The 15957-nt window shown below is 44.9% G+C and overlaps 1 protein-coding gene across 1 annotated transcript; it reads right to left on the bottom strand.

Moving 5' to 3' along the window:
• Positions 1–2815: 2815 nt before the first annotated feature.
• Positions 2816–15547, bottom strand: LOC120025777 (BCL2/adenovirus E1B 19 kDa protein-interacting protein 3-like). The gene is made up of 6 exons (XM_038970419.1): positions 15268–15547; positions 7316–7568; positions 6310–6397; positions 5797–5900; positions 5470–5619; positions 2816–4471 (listed from the first exon to the last, which is right to left on the bottom strand). Exons 1-6 carry the CDS (start codon positions 15401–15403, stop codon positions 4423–4425), a joined length of 780 nt encoding a protein of 259 aa, XP_038826347.1. The 5' UTR covers positions 15404–15547; the 3' UTR covers positions 2816–4422.
• Positions 15548–15957: the final 410 nt, after the last annotated feature.

A 15957-nucleotide genomic window follows, 5' to 3' on the forward strand; every position in this document is an offset into this window, starting at 1 on the left:
AAATTTTAACACGCAACCTTGAGTTGCTACTAGACGTTCGCGTTATACGTCTACTCATCCACCCCGACCAACCACCCTCCTTTTGTCTTATGTAACCATACCAAGCGTTACATTTCATACTAATTTGTGTGTCCCGGAGTTACATTAAATATTTTACATCTAGTCTATGAGTCTCATTTTAGTGACAGACAGGATGTGTGTGAGTATGTGTGTGTGAGAGAGAGAAGGGGGGCATGAAAGTATCGGAGTTTTGAAAGTCTCAGGGTAGTCACCTTACAGTCATGGAGCTTATAAAGAGATCCACAATCATGTTACAAGCATTAACACAGCGATATGAGAAACAACATGAGTGGGATATTGCCCAGAGGGGCAAACTACAAAGTAGGTTCAATGAGTTATGCAGCTAACTTTAATAAACAACCAGAAATAACTATTGATTTTCTGGTTCATTAAGAAATTCAGAAAGCTAAACATATGTGTTATTGGTTGTTGAGTCAATTACACCATGAATGCTTCTCTCTCTAAAAAATCTAAAGTTATTTACGAATATTTAAGCATGTTAGCTAGCTAACTCATTGGTCCTGCTTTGTAGTACACCCCCCCAGGAAGAGGCAGAAGTAACAGTTGTTTAGGATGACTGTATGATAACCCTCTCGGTAGCCGATGAACAAAACCTTAAACAGGTCAACATTCACAAAGCCGCTGGGCCAGACGGATTACCAGGACGTGTACTCAAAGCATGCTCGGACCAACTGTCAAGTGTCTTCACTGACATTTTCAACCTCTCCCTGACCGAGTCTGTAATACCTACATGTTTCAAGCAGACCACCAGAGTCCCTGTGCCCAAGGAAGCAAAGGTAACCTGCCTAAATGATTACTGCCCCGTGGCACTCACGTCCATAGCCATGAAGTGCTTTGAAAGGCTGGTCATGACTCACATCAACAGCATCCTCCCGGACACCATAGATCCACTCCAATTCGCATACCGCCCCAACAGATCAAGATGACACAATCTCAATTGCACTCCACACTGTCCTTTCCCACCTAGACAAAAGGAACACCTACCTGAGAATGCTGTTCATGGACTACAGCTCAGCGTTCAACACCATAGTGCCTTCAAAGCTCATCAATAGTCTAAGGACCCTGGGACTAAACACATCCCTCTGCAACTGGATCCTGGACTTCCTGACGGGCCGCCCCCAGGTGGCAAGAGTAGGCAAAAACACATCTGGCACGCTGATCCTTAACACTGGGGACCCTCAGGGGTGTGTACTTAGTCCCCTCCTGTATTGCCTGTTCACCCACGACTCCGTGGCCAAACACGACTCCAGCACCATCATTAAGTTTGCTGACGATACAACAGCGGTAGGCCTGATCACCGACAACGATAAGATGGCCTACAGGGAGAAGGTCAGAGAACTGGCAGTGTGGTGGCAGGACAACAGGAAAAGGTGGGCCAAACAAGCCCCCATTAACGTCGATGGGGCTGTAGTGGAGCGGGTCGAGAGTTTCAAGTTCCTTGGTGTCCACATCACCAACAAACTATCATGGTCCAAACATACCAAGACAGTCGTGAAGAGGGCACAACAAAACCTTTTCCCCCTCAGGACACTGAAAATATTTGGCATGGGTCCCCAGATCCTCAAAAGGTTCTACAGCTGCACCATCGAGAGCATCACTGCCTGGTATGGTAACTGCTCGGCATCTGACCGTAAGACGCTACAGAGGGTAGTGCGAACGGCCCAGTCCATCACTGGAGCCATGCTTCCTGCCATCCAGGGCCTGAATAATAGGCAGTGTCAGAGGAAAGCCCATAAAATTGTCAGAGACTCCAGTCACCCAAGTTATACTGTTTTCTCTGCTACCGCACGGCAAGCGGTACCGGAGCGCTAAGTCTAGGACCAAAAGGCTCCTCAACAGCTTCTACCCCCAAGCCATGACTGCTGAACAATTCATAAAATCGCCACCGGACAATTTACATTGACCCCCCCCCTCCCTTTTGTACACGGCTGCTACTCGCTGTTTGTTTGTTACCTATGCATAGTCACTTCGCCCCCACCTACATGTACAGACTACCTCAACTAGCCTGTACCCACACACATCGACTCGGTACCGGTGCCCCTGAATATATCCTCGTTATTGTTATTGCGTTACTTTTTATTATAACTTTTTATTTTAGTCTACTTGGTAAGTATTTTCTAATTCTTGAACTGCACTGTTGGATAAGAGCTTGAAAGTAAGCATTTCACGGTAAAGTCTACACTTGTTGTATTCGGCACGTGACAAATAAAGTTTGATTTGAAGTGCCAGTCAGCCGAACCAGGATTGTGGCCTCCCTGGGGACATTCAGTGACAGGACAAGCTCCATTGCATGACAAATGACTGTGCAGGCACACTCAGCTAAACATTGTGTTTTAAGGCTCTGGAATATGAGAACTGACTGCATGTTATAGGCTGAGGTATGAGGACTGGCTAGTAGCCATACCACCCTCCCTTCTCCCTGCTGGCTCTGATCTGATACAGTGTGAGATTATGCATTTTAGTCCGTGTGTGTTTCTAGGTAATCAGTCAAAAGTAGAACCAACGCAATACATCTTTTGGCCTTCTTCAGGTAAAAAACCCTGAAGGCCAGAAGCCTTTCATGTTGTTTCTACTTAATACACTTAAAGCATTCAGCAACTCTTGTCCTGCAAGAGTTGCTGAATCTCCTATCCACTTTTTTTCCTCAATTCATGCACCTTGGTGGGAAAGAGGTGATCCCTTCCCTTTGCATAGTTAAGTGAAACTAATACAAAATAATTCTTAACAATTCAGCTTGATTGAGGAAATTTTAATGACAAAACCTTTTTCCATTTTACAATGAGGGGAAAAAACAAAATTAAATCAAAAGGATGTGTATGATTACAATAACTATTGTTATCATAGCAGTCTGAGGGGAATCATTTTTAATCTTTCCTTTTCAAAATGGGCCCTGCAAAGTGTATATTTCTAACAAAATCTTCATTAAATCTCTGATGAGTTCAGTCTTATCATAGCTATACCTCCTGCTCTGTGCATTCAGACTCCAACATCACAATACAGACAATAAAACTCACTGAAACAAACCATAGAGTAGCCCCGGTGTCAGATCACAGACATACACTGACCAACAGAACCACAATGGAGTCTTGGGAACAGAGGTGAGGCACGTGGCTACTGAGAAGAGTTGAGGTTCAAGGTGGACCTCAGTTCCTTTTGGCAGTTGTGTAGAGGGAAATAAAGAGGTTGATGTCAGCAATATCCAGCGGTGGAGTGTTAGTACAAACAGCCCCATTTTAAGTTAATCTTAAATCTCAACTTTGAAACACTGCGGTCCCTCTTTAAGCACTGTGACGTACTGTAGGTCGCAGTGACATTCAGAGCATGCTTGAATTTGTCCATGTGGTTGTGCCTCTAAAACTAATCTGCCTCTGGACTCCAACTATCAGTGTGGTGAAACATCAGGGTTAATCTCCAGCTGGACTAACAACCTACATAAACTCATTCTTAAATGTCTGCGTGTATGCTGTACAAGTGTGTAAGGTGGTAAGATGACCTGTCACAGTTGCGCAGGCATATCAGAGGTTTACCCATTGAACCAGGCCTAAATGACTAGGCCCATGATATGTCGTAAAGAACTCAAGACAGAAACAAGACAATGACATGTACTGGATACATCTCATCTGGCAGGCCAAGCACTCTCTCCAATGCACAGCATCTGGTGGTTGTGGATTTGACATGGCCACAATGGTAACACCCTTAATCAAAACTCCGGCTTTATTATGGTGGTAAGAATATTTTTTAAAAGACCATAACATCTACAGTAAATTGTATTTATAGTTATAGACAAAATGATTACTTTCAAAGGCATGCTCACATTTTCAGGTTAGCTTCTTTCTTTCTGAAATTAGTTAGACCCTTTCAGGGTCAAGTGACGGGCTTGAGAGATTCACCCAACCACCGTTGTAGATGGCACAATCTTGGGCTACTTCTATCTTGTAAATCTGTGGGGCAGACAGCTCTTTCTTGTACCAGGCATGACAGAGTGCTGGAGCTAGTGTGTAGAAGAGTTTGGTTTGGTTTTATGCTTTGCCCCCTTCCCCCCCAAAACACCCTTTATAAACAATTACACCCAAAACAGGAGGAAAAGGGAACATGACCTCACTTTTTCCTTGAAAAGCTAATACAAATGAGGAAGGAAGGGGGAGGGGGCTGGAGGCAACGCATCTGTCCTGAGAACACAGCACGTTTCAGGTCCGCGTAGGTTACAGGAGGAGGAAATGCTTTAGGTGGGAGAAAGCAGAGAGAGAAAGAGGGGGAAAAGGAGAGGTATAGTTTGAGGAGAGAGGGCATTCTTCATACAACAGCGTAATTTTTCCCGCAGGCACTCGTTCAGCTTCTTGCTCAGAAAGAGCTCGTAGGGGGCGTGCTCAACCTCTTCCCAATGTACACCCTGAGGGGGAGAGAGAGCAGTTACACCCAGAGTCATTAACTAGTCGGCTGATAAGTGATAGATGGAGTTGTGGATTGTCCCTGCCGTGTCATGTGTGCTGTCAAAGTGTGTGTTAAGGGTGTGGTGCAGCAGGTGTCCATCCATCCCAGCAGCAGCTGTTCTACTATCTAGACCCAGGCATATACACAGGGCTCGAGCATTGCAGCTGCCCACTATATGCTGCCACCACAGAGCCTCTGCTGGTTTATACAGAAATATGCATGGAAGTGCGCGAGTGAGCATATACACACACATATATATAGTGGGGAGAACAAGTATTTGATACACTGCCGATTTTGCAGGTTTTCCTACTTACAAAGCATGTAGAGGTCTGTAATTTTTATCATAGGTACACTTCAACTGTGAGAGACGGAATCTAAAACAAAAAACCAGAAAATCACATTGTATGATTTTTAAGTAATTCATTTGCATTTTATTGCATGACATAAGTATTTGATCACCTACCAACCAGTAAGAATTCCGGCTCTCACAGACCTGTTAGTTTTTCTCAGCAGTGTATCCAATACTCGGCAGTGTATCCAATACTTGTTCTCCCCACTGTATATATATAGTGGCTAATAATTTTCTGTACATGCAGTTTTGTTCCAGGGATATCTGATTCCCAGTAAACAAAACAACATGATGTATTGGATCTGATTGGGGTTCTTCTAATTGTATGTAAACAACTATAAACAGAAGGACATTGAAAGCTGTTCAGGAGATTCCATGTAGGAATTGTCTACATTAATCTGAGAATGAAGTGTTTACTTAGCCAGCTAATGGCTAAATAATGGAAATGTTATTCTCAATGCAGACCCATTGATGGGTTGAAACAAGCCTTCCATAATGTCATCACTTGGCTTTTTCACTTCCATAAAAAAAGTGCTATTATCCTACTTATAACACAAATGATTGCCAAACTGAGGTTGATCGCAAATGTGTCCAAGGTTTGCTCTTACCCCAGTCCCAGGACCAGGATGTGTGATAGTAGCAGTGAGGGGATGAACACTTTGAGGAACTCCGCAGAGAAGACACCTCCTTTCTTCATCGCCCCGGTCTTTCTCATGCTGAGTGTATCTGAACGCCGGGGGTGGCGGAAATGGAACTCCCTACAGGCAAGGAAATGTGGATTCATTACAGTATTATTCATCTTCTCCTTATCATGTGGAAATATTTAGCCATAAGTAGTATTACTAAATGCACAAACACACTAGGATTTACCTAGAAGACCAGATACACTAAGACTTGTATGTTTTAGGGGCAATGGGACTGTGTACATCACTCACTTAGGAGGAATGTTCTCGGGCCGACTGGACCAGTCTGCTACCCAGTCTGAGTCCTTCATCAGGATATCCATGTCCCTCTCCTTCTCCAGGGTATCCTCCTCTGACTGCAAGGGACACATGCTGCGCATTAGGACACTGATCTCAGTACAGACAACAGGGGGAGGCAGAGATAATATGGCTGAACCCCCATACAATACAATAAACTCTGTGTGAGGCTGCCATGGTTACAGACACAGAGTCAGTCGTCAACATAAAAATGTGGCTTTGCCATGTCATCCACTGACAGAGTTTGTGTGTGTGTGTGTGTGTGTAACTGTAATGGAACCTAAAGCTGAGACTACTGCCGTGTCCATGGATTCAAACCCACCGGGTTAGTGTTTCCTGTCGCCATCGCCATTGTAACAAAGGTTATGGTTGTCATTCACAAGAGACTGAGAGAAGCAGCAGGTTATGTTATCATGGAAATATACATGTGACGTAGGTAGCTCAGGCACACCGAGTAATAACTCTTACTTGGCCATCTCTTCTGCTGCTCACGTCCACATCAAAGATGATCTGTCCATCATGATCATCCTCCTGGGGACTAGGAGGCCGGGGAGGACTGTGGGGAGGATCAAACAACAAAATAAAAACAGTCACAGCCAATCACTGCACTCCAAGTCTTCTCTCCCTTGGTGCATAGGAATGTACACTTGTATGCAGTAACCAGGTTGAAGATTTGGTGGTGGTCCCGTGGTGTGGTCCCGTGGTGTGGTCCCGTGTGGCTCAGTTGGTAGAGCATGGCGCTTGCAACGCCAGGGTTGTGGGTTCAATTCCCACGGGGGGACCAGGGTTCAATTCCCACGGGGGGACCAGGATGAATATGTATGAACTTTCCAATTTGTAAGTCGCTCTGGATAAGAGCGTCTGCTAAATGACTTAAATGTAAATGTAAAGATTTGGGGCTTGTTCAAATTCCCAATGCATTAATCAAGAGACCTCGCCTCTGATGGCTCAATGTGCATATGAATCATGCCTCTATTAGGCTTTCACTTTGCCGTCAGCCTGCAACCTCAAAGTGGATGGATGAGTCTGTCTGTGAACTCTACCATTAGTAGGCTGTTGTAGAAACACTCCTGGTAAACATTCTCAGGTGACACATTGACAGCTGACGAACTCAGCTGACCGGGCAACCAGATAAGCCTGTGTTTATGGCAGGCAACCTCATGGCTCAGAGGGTAGGGAAAGCAGAGGTGTGAGTGGATTTAAGTCCAATGACCTCACCCTGTGCAAACACAGGTGATGAAGATGTTTACTATTGCAAACGGATTATATTTACAGCGCCATAACAGCATACAGTACTATATCAATCCAGAGATTAAATCTACATTGATTTTGGGCTAGTATGTGACCTCAACAGTGAATTGAAAAGAGTTACAGGTGATTTTTAAGAATGGTTCTAGATTTTTATTATTATATGTACCTAGTTTTTTTCAAGGCCAAGCTGAACTGTGTTCTTCCTCATTGTAGCACCCCCTACCTGTCACAGGAAGAGTTGCTGCGGCTAGACTCATGCTGAGCGTCCAGTAGAATCTTTTCCATGTCTCCGTTATGGATGGAAGATGAGGAGGGCACATGCTCTAGGCCCCCCACAATGGCCTCCACCACCTCCTCCTCCACCACCTGAGGCAAGGGGAGCAGACCCAGAGCCTGGCCAACGGTGGAGGTAGACTGGGACAACCCCGCCGCAGCTGCGGCCGCAGCTCTGTTCATCTCCAACTCCACCCAGGACCCTGCAGGACACGTACATACAGTACATGACATTGGTCACATTTGTCAGTTGGGATACTTAGCGAATATATCAAACTTCACAACTTATTACATGTACATGATTACTTTCCATGTTTTTGTATATATTGTATGTTTTCTGTCAAAATGTTTTGCAGACCATGGCAAATTGTGCCTCTATGTTGAACTAATAGCCTAATGATTAAAAAACATCCTTCAAAAGACATTATACCTAGAACGATATGACGAGGGGGATAAAGAAACACACAGTCAGAGAGACTGGCAGAGACACACAACCACAAAGTTTAAAAAGGCCCAGCGTAGTCAAAAACTTGATTAACCTGTTTTACAAAAATTGTATGTATATTTCCAGGTTAGAGTTATTGTGAATTATCACCATGAAAATGATAATGCCCTTTAAGTGTAAGAGCTGTTTGAAAAGACCACCTGAAATGTGTCTGTTTAGGTGGAATGGAGTTTTGGCCTGCCTGGTGACATCACCTGGCGATATACACTAAAAGTATGTGGACACTTACTTGTCGAACATCTCATTACAAAATCATGGGCATTAATATGGAGTTGGTTTGCCCTTTTCTGCAATAACAGCCTCCACTCTTCTGGGAAGGCTTTCCACTAGATGTTGGAATATTGCTGCGGGGACTTGCTTCCATTCAGCCACAAGCGCATTAGTGAGGTCAGGCACTGATGTTGGGCGATTAGGCCTGGCTCGCAGTCGGTGTTCCAATTCATCCCAAAGGTGTTCGATGGGGTTGAGGTCAGACTTTGTGCAGGCCAGTCAAGTTCTTCCACACCGATTTCGACAAACCATTTCTGTATGGACCTCGCTTTGTGCACGGTGGAAATGTCATGCTGAAACAGGAATGGGCCTTCACCAAACTGTTACCACAAAGTTAGAAGCACATAATCGTCTAGAATGTCATTGTATGCTGTAGCGTTAAGATTTCCCTTCACCGGAACCAAGGGGCCTAGCCAGAACCATAAAAATCAGCCCCAGATCATTATTTCTCCTCCACCAAACTTTACTGTTGGCACTATGCATTGGGGCAGGAAGCGTTCTCCTGGCATCCGCCAAACCCAGATGGTGAAGCGTGATTAATCACTCCAGACTGCTCCAGAGTCCAATAGCGGCTAGCTTTACACCACTCTAGCCGACGCTTGGCATTGCGTATAGTGATCTTAGACTTGTTTGCGGCTGCTCGGCCATGGACACTCATTCATGAAGCTCCCGACGAACAGTTCTTGTGCTGACGTTGCTTCCAGAGGCAGTTTGTTGCAACACAACAGTTCCAGAGGACAGACGATTTTTACGCGCTTCGGCATTCGGTGGTCCCGTTCTGTGAGCTTGTGTGGCCTACCACTTCGCGGCAGACGTTTCCACTTCACAATAACAGCACTTACAGTTGACCGGGGGCAGCTCTAGCAGGGCAGAAATTTGATGAACTGACTTGTTGGAAAGGTGGCATTCTATGACGGCGTCACGTTGAAAGTCACTGAGCCCTTCTGTACGGGCTATTCTAATGCCAATGTTTGTCTATGGAGATTGCATCGCTGTGTGCTCAATTCTATACACCTGTCAGCAACGGGTGGCTGAAATAGCCGAATCCACTAATTTGAAGGGCTGTCCACATACGTTACATGGCCACAAGTAAGTTAATAGACCAATAACAGAGTTTCAAACCTTTCTGCCCGAAAAACAGCTAGTTCAGGTTACATATCCCTCCCATTAAACCCCTCATTCAGACTACTTCCAGACAGTCCTAGCAAAGTTCTTGCTTGAGAAATTGGTCCTTGCTATGAAGGTTTTTGTTTCTTTTTGACCATTTAAAAAAATTATAATAAATCACAGTAAGGTACTTAATTGTTACCCAGAAATGATTTCATATTAAGATAATGCATTGGACCTTTACCCCTACCTAAGCCAGTGGTTCTGTTAGTCTCGATTACTGCATGATGACAGGATAGTGAATACCTCTTTGTGCTGTCAGTTTACAGCACCTGCTGTGATATACAAGCCATGGCCTAGCCTGGCTGATCCATGTTACTACATGAGCCCAGGCAGGGGAGACTGCCAATCACAACTAGGATACAAATTATAGGGAGTCACAGACACTGGAGAGACATCCAGTCTCTTTCTCGCTCTGGTTTCCCCATCTTAAAATGTCTCACATACTCCCAGAAGTTAGGACGCTAGGGTTCACAAGCAGAGCACATGATCTCATAGCAGAGAGAGTAAACACACTGGTCATGTGACAGTCAGCCTAGCTGACTTAGTCTCTCAGTCAGTTTCACTGGCCAGACATTGAATGACAGCAGCCCCTACCCCTCCCCCAAGTCCAACTCAGCACCCCAGACTCATCCCGAGGATTACACAGCAGCCTGAGCAAAGCCACTGTCGACAGTCCATTGTCAGTGCTCCATGGCCTAAACAAGGTTGTCATGACGCCAGCGGTGAGCCGAACATTCTGGCTGCTGCTCGCTCTGCTTTCGTGGAGCTGTTATCAGCTGTTGTATGGAAACAAATATCTTATGGTAATAAGAACCAGTATGTATAGCCTAACCAATGGCTCCAAAGACTCACATAATCACCAGAGAAGAGTAAGGTAAACTGAATATACCCATTGTGTGGATGGGACTGAGATATCCTATCCAAGACAATGGCATTGCAGTAGACATAAAGCTTTCCTCAATTCTGAGAATTACACAGCAAAAATGAGTATCTAGTTATTTATAGGCAGAGTGAGTAAGCTCTGTCTAACAATAACAAACCTTGTTCCCTCCCTGGCTCGCACTGCAGCTGGAATGTAACTGACTCAACATGTACGCTCAAACTTCCGAATGAAAGGCCCTACTGTGTCCTGAAAAACATTCTGCACTTTCCACATGTCACTGTGTCCAGAAATAGCACAGCATGCCAACTCACTCAGTTCAGGGCTTGGCAATGCTCTAGCACATCTGCCCATACCCAGCAGCCCCCATAAAGGGAGGTCAACACAGTGCTGACTGTGTACTTCCTCTAGAGGCATTGTATGTGTGACACTGATAAACATGCCTTTTGCTCCCCTTGCAACCCACGCACAAGGCCTTGCCTTGTCAAAGCAGAGGCTTTCACACTGGGTTGTGGATGTCATTGCTCAGGCCTACAAGGGTGTAGGGCTCCCTGTCCCAGAAGTTTTGATAAGTCACTCGGTCCTCTGGGCCTCGCTGAGAGACATCCCCTTGAATGAGATATGTGCAGCTGCTACCTGGTCGTCACCACGCACGTTCTCAAGATTTTACAAGGTCAACATCGTATCCAGCCATACCATGGGGTCTACCATTCTTCCAATGGCACTGGCGCATTCAGGTTAGTTGTGCTATTCCTCACGACCTTGTTGGTATGAGTCATCCATACTTTCAACCGTACTGACGGTCTGAAAGGTATGAATTAGAACGGAAGTTACGAATGTACAGTTGATGTCGGAAGTTTACATACACTTAGGTTGTAGTCATTAAAACTAGTTTTTTCAACCACTCCACAAATTTCTTGTTAATAAACTATAGTTTTGGCAAGTCAGTTAGGACATCTACTTTGTGCATGACACAAGTCATTTTTCCAACAATTGTTTCGACACATTATTTCACTGTATCACAATTTCAGTGGGTCAGAAGTTTACATACACTAAATTGGCCGTGCCTCTAAACAGCTTGGAAAATTCCAGAAAATGATGTCATGGCTTTAGAAGCTTCTGATAGGCTAATTGACATCATTAGAGTCAATTGGAGGTGTACCTGTGGATGTATTTCAAGATCTACCTTCAAACTCAGTGCCTCTTTCTTGACATCATGGGAAAATCAAAATAAATCAGCCAAGACCTCAGAAAAAAAAAAATGTAGACCACCACAAGTCTGGTTCATCCTTGGGAGCAATTTCCAAACGCCTGAAGGTACCATGTTTATCTGTACTAACAATAGTACGCAAGTATAAACACCATGGGACCACGCAGCCATCATACCACTCAGGAAGGAGACGCTTTCTGTCTCCTAGAGATTAATGTACTTTGATGTGAAAAGTGCAACTCAATCCCAGAACAACAGCAAAGGACCTTGTGAAGATGCTGGAGGAAACAGGTACAAAAGTTGCTGTCCACGCGCTGAGGTGTTATACATGCCCTCATAGTGCAGGTGTTCAAAGCCAAGCCAATAAAAGGTGACCTTTTAGCTTGGTGTGAAGTTGCTCTGTTCGTTGTTCACGTTAAGACCCAGTGTGGTGACGTGTGTCAGTGTCAGCGTTGTGCCATCGGCCGCACTCTCTCGAGAGGGAGTGCAGATCCCCTGCAGGTGAGGGCTGCGCTCACACATCTTGTGAAGATGCAAGGAGCCAGGGAAAGGCCGAAGGATAATACCACAAACTGGTATGCCTGGCCTTGGAAGGCAAACCACAAAAAACGCCTGTGTTCCTTTAACACAGGAATGTGAACATAAGTATCCTTTAAAATCGAGGGACGTGAACCATTCCCCTGCGGTTACGGTCTGGAAAGCATAAACCGTCCGCAACATGTGAAAGAACTTTTAGGAAAACATTGACCAGTTTTAAATCCAGAACCAGGAAATAGGTTGAGAAAAAGCCATCTTCCTGTTCTGATACTTTTACTTTTCTGATCATGCCCTTCTCCAGGAGAGATGTCATCTCCTGGTTGAGGATGCAAGCTTTCAGGAGGTCTGTGACTGAAGACATTCTGACCTCTGAGAATGGTGGGGGTCGGTTGTCGGAACTGCAGCCTGTACCCTTGTGAGAGGGTCATCACCACCCATGGGTCTGAGGAGTAGGATGCCCAGTAGGTCAAGTGCTGCTGGGTAAATCGGCAGACAGCCGACCCCCGCCAGTGGGGAAACGCCACAGCCGTTTCCCCACGCCTATTTGTGGTGTTGGGGGTTGGCTGCATTGCCGTCTGGGGCTGGCAAGCACGTGTTAGGCTGGTGGTAGGGCCAAAGGCGTGTGTCGGGAAGAGCGGCGAGGTTCACACGCGTCAGGCCTCCCTCTGCCATGACTCTGTGATGCCTGGTTTCTGGGTTCCACAGCAGTGTAGCCTGACTCAACTGTTTTCTATGTTTGATGGCCCACTCTGCCGCAGGGTCAAAGAGCAGTCCCGGGACCACTGGGAGCTTTCTCATAGTCCGTCTGGAGTTATTGGACATTGGGGCTTGGGCAAGCCAGACCTGGTGACGAGTCACAACTAGGGTGAACATCAGTCTGCCTAGCTCTCTGGTCATGAACTCAAAAGCAGAGATTCAGGTCTGGTTGCAGAGATTCAGGTCTGCATGGTCTAGCTGGAGCATCCTGTTCTGTACTAGCATGAACACAGAGAGAGTTCCCAATGTGGGCAGCTGTGTCGTAGAACCATGACAGTAGCTCATCTGTGGCCTTGCACGGAGGTCTGGGGCAGCGGGCATCATCCTTCAGGGCTTCATCTGGGGTAGAGCATCAGCTCTGCTATGCATTCATCCACTTTAGGCATATGGTCCAGCCAATGTTTTGCGTCGCGCATGGCAGATAGCATCCTACTAGCTTTGGTGTGGTGGGCGAGAGCCCACGGGTTGGCCCAGAGCCCACGGGTTGGCCCAGAGCCCACGGGTTGGCCCAGCATCTCTGAAGGTCTGTAAGAAAAGCCGGTGAAGGTGGCACACTGAACGGTGTAGATGCCTCAACTCTGCCTAGCCGCGCTTCCCTCACAGGCAGGATGGCACAGTTAATGCAGAGGTCTGAAAGGGCCTCATGTAGGTGGCCAACGCCTAGGCAGCAGGGCACAGGTCATGACCATCTTCTACTTGTAGTTCAGCTCCACAAGAGGAACAGCCATGAATGCTCAGCATCATGGTGATGCGGTGTTCTCTCAGCTCAGAACGTGACGGTTAAAAAGGACATAAATATAACATATTTCTTATGCAATATACAGATTAATCAAATTAACTAACAATAGTAACTGGAGAATGTATTAAAACAGCTACCACAATACACAGTAAAGGTAGAGAGCTACAATAATCTGGCAGGAGTTGTACAGCACCCGCAAATAATTTCAGGTGAGCCTAACTATGACCACAGGGCTGGAGCAGAAAAATTATGTTTAAACGTAGGCTTATTTATGGTAAACCAAGCTGACAACACACAGTGGCATCTAGTAAACAAGCTAGGGGAAAGGGATGCAATCTGAATCGCATGTTTTATAGCTGGCTAGGCTAACAACCTTCTTAGACGCGGTTATCTAGGGAAGTGACCCGGTTGAGTTTTAAATAGTTGAAGGATGACTAGTGCCCGGTGGGCATTGATAACGAGCAAAGCAGTGGCGGATATCTTGAAAAGGTTAGCGCCAGGCTACGGTGGCCAACACACACACACTAGCTGGTGGGCTAAATCAGCACAAGACAAGGAATCCCAATATCCTCCGATAAAAGGGATAGGTAGAGGAGAGCTGGGCGAATTTTGCACTCTGACCCATAGGTCACAGGCTGTTGGGTGACAGACTGACAGTACACACAACTCACAGAGTTTTGCTTACCCTACCAGGACCTGGGAAGATGCAACCCGAAAAACAGGAGTAGCGGCACATTTAACTTGCGCGATACAGCTAATCTAACTTTCCAAATAGAAATAAGAGACTATTTTGTTTCATTGTAATTTCATATTTTTCTATCGATGTCTACCTAATGTGGACCTGACAGAGGCAATGGAATAGTTGTAATGTTCTGGTAATTGAATGTTCATTATTTTGTTCTTTGGAATTTCCATTATTTCATAATACATAGAATGTATAAAAAAATCAAAATCGAAAACCATGATTATGTTTTAATAACCGAACTACCCCCAAAAATATCACTAAATTGTTCAGCACTAAATTGTGTTTAAATTGATGTTAGGGGTTGATAGTGAATACACCTATAATCAAGCAAATGACCATATACCTGGTATAACAGTTCATTAGACTGATCATATTGTATTATTATTTTCACAGTAGCAGGCTACCCAGAAGTATCAGGCTGCTACATACAAATTGACCAGACTGAGTGCAGCAGGTGTGCTTAGAGGTGCACGTGTAGTTTTATCGGCTACTCTTTGCTGGTCTATATTTAAACCCATAGTCAGATTAACTAGGTCAGTTTGCTATGTTTACATCCACGGCAAGAAGACATATCTATTACACTGTTACACAATTAGCTGACTATGCATTTAATAAAAACACTTAATATATTCCAAGTATGTTTCGTTAGGTTTTCGTAATACTTTCCTCAAAACTCGGGTATGTGCACTAAAATGTTAATTTAGGAACATCTAACGTTAACCTAACTCCATTTTTGAGCTCTCAGACATATTCCATCTCGTCTTGTTGACATCCACTTTATCCCGCCTATTCAGCACCGCGTGCATCAACGATTGGTTTTACTGTTGATCAATCTTACGGTTTATACCGCCTCTTAAAATCACATTGGTCCATGATACTGTCAATACAGAAAACAGGAATAGCACAATGTAGGTCCTTCCACAACCCTTCTCCATGACTACGTAGAAAACCAACCCAAAACTCACTAGATATTGTTTATACACTCAAAGTCAAATAGTAAAGTATCAAAAGACAATGATTCAAATTACCTGACAAGTTTTCTAATAAACAATAACAGTAAAATATAGCTAAGCATTTCGACGAATCATACCATTTATTCCAGCGTCTCCGTTATTCTCCGCTACAGCAGCAGCAGCTTCAGACATCGTGCCTGTGAGCAGGGTGGCTTGCATATGACAGTCAATCGAACACGCACACTCCCTCCAAACATTCGGACGTGCGCGCATCCGCGTACCAAAACTGACCTGAGTCGCCTTTACTTTGTTGCAGAATAGCTACCACCAACACAGTTAAAATAGGTGTTCTGTTAGCTGATCTGGAACCAGTGGTTATGAGCACTGCAATCTTCCTGGAGCTCTGTGATGACGTCAGATGAGCCAGTTCTTTAGTAACAAAGGCAGGCAAAAAGCATAGGCAGACTAACATTACGTAACGTGCTGGAAATTGACCATCCACGTTCGTATTATACCTCTGACACCACATCGTGAGAAAATAATAGGAATAAATTATAAAATTGTAGTTCACTACTTTCACAACTCTGTAAAGGCATCATCTGTATATTTACAAGACGTGAAAGAAAATCTTCATTTGAGAACGCGCACATCGGCACGTACCCCAAGATGCCAATGCCATCCCTCAATACCCAGTTGTTAGTAGATCAAAGGATACTCCTTTTTTTTTTTTTATAACTTTATGTACCTGGTGCATAAATAGCCAGCACTCCTACTTCAAAGTGGGTGTTATCAGAGTGATGTCAACATTGGACTAAACGAGGGCATGA

This window comes from Salvelinus namaycush, chromosome 31, assembly GCF_016432855.1.
Source record: "Salvelinus namaycush isolate Seneca chromosome 31, SaNama_1.0, whole genome shotgun sequence".
In the NCBI taxonomy this organism is placed as follows: Eukaryota; Metazoa; Chordata; class Actinopteri; order Salmoniformes; family Salmonidae; genus Salvelinus; species Salvelinus namaycush.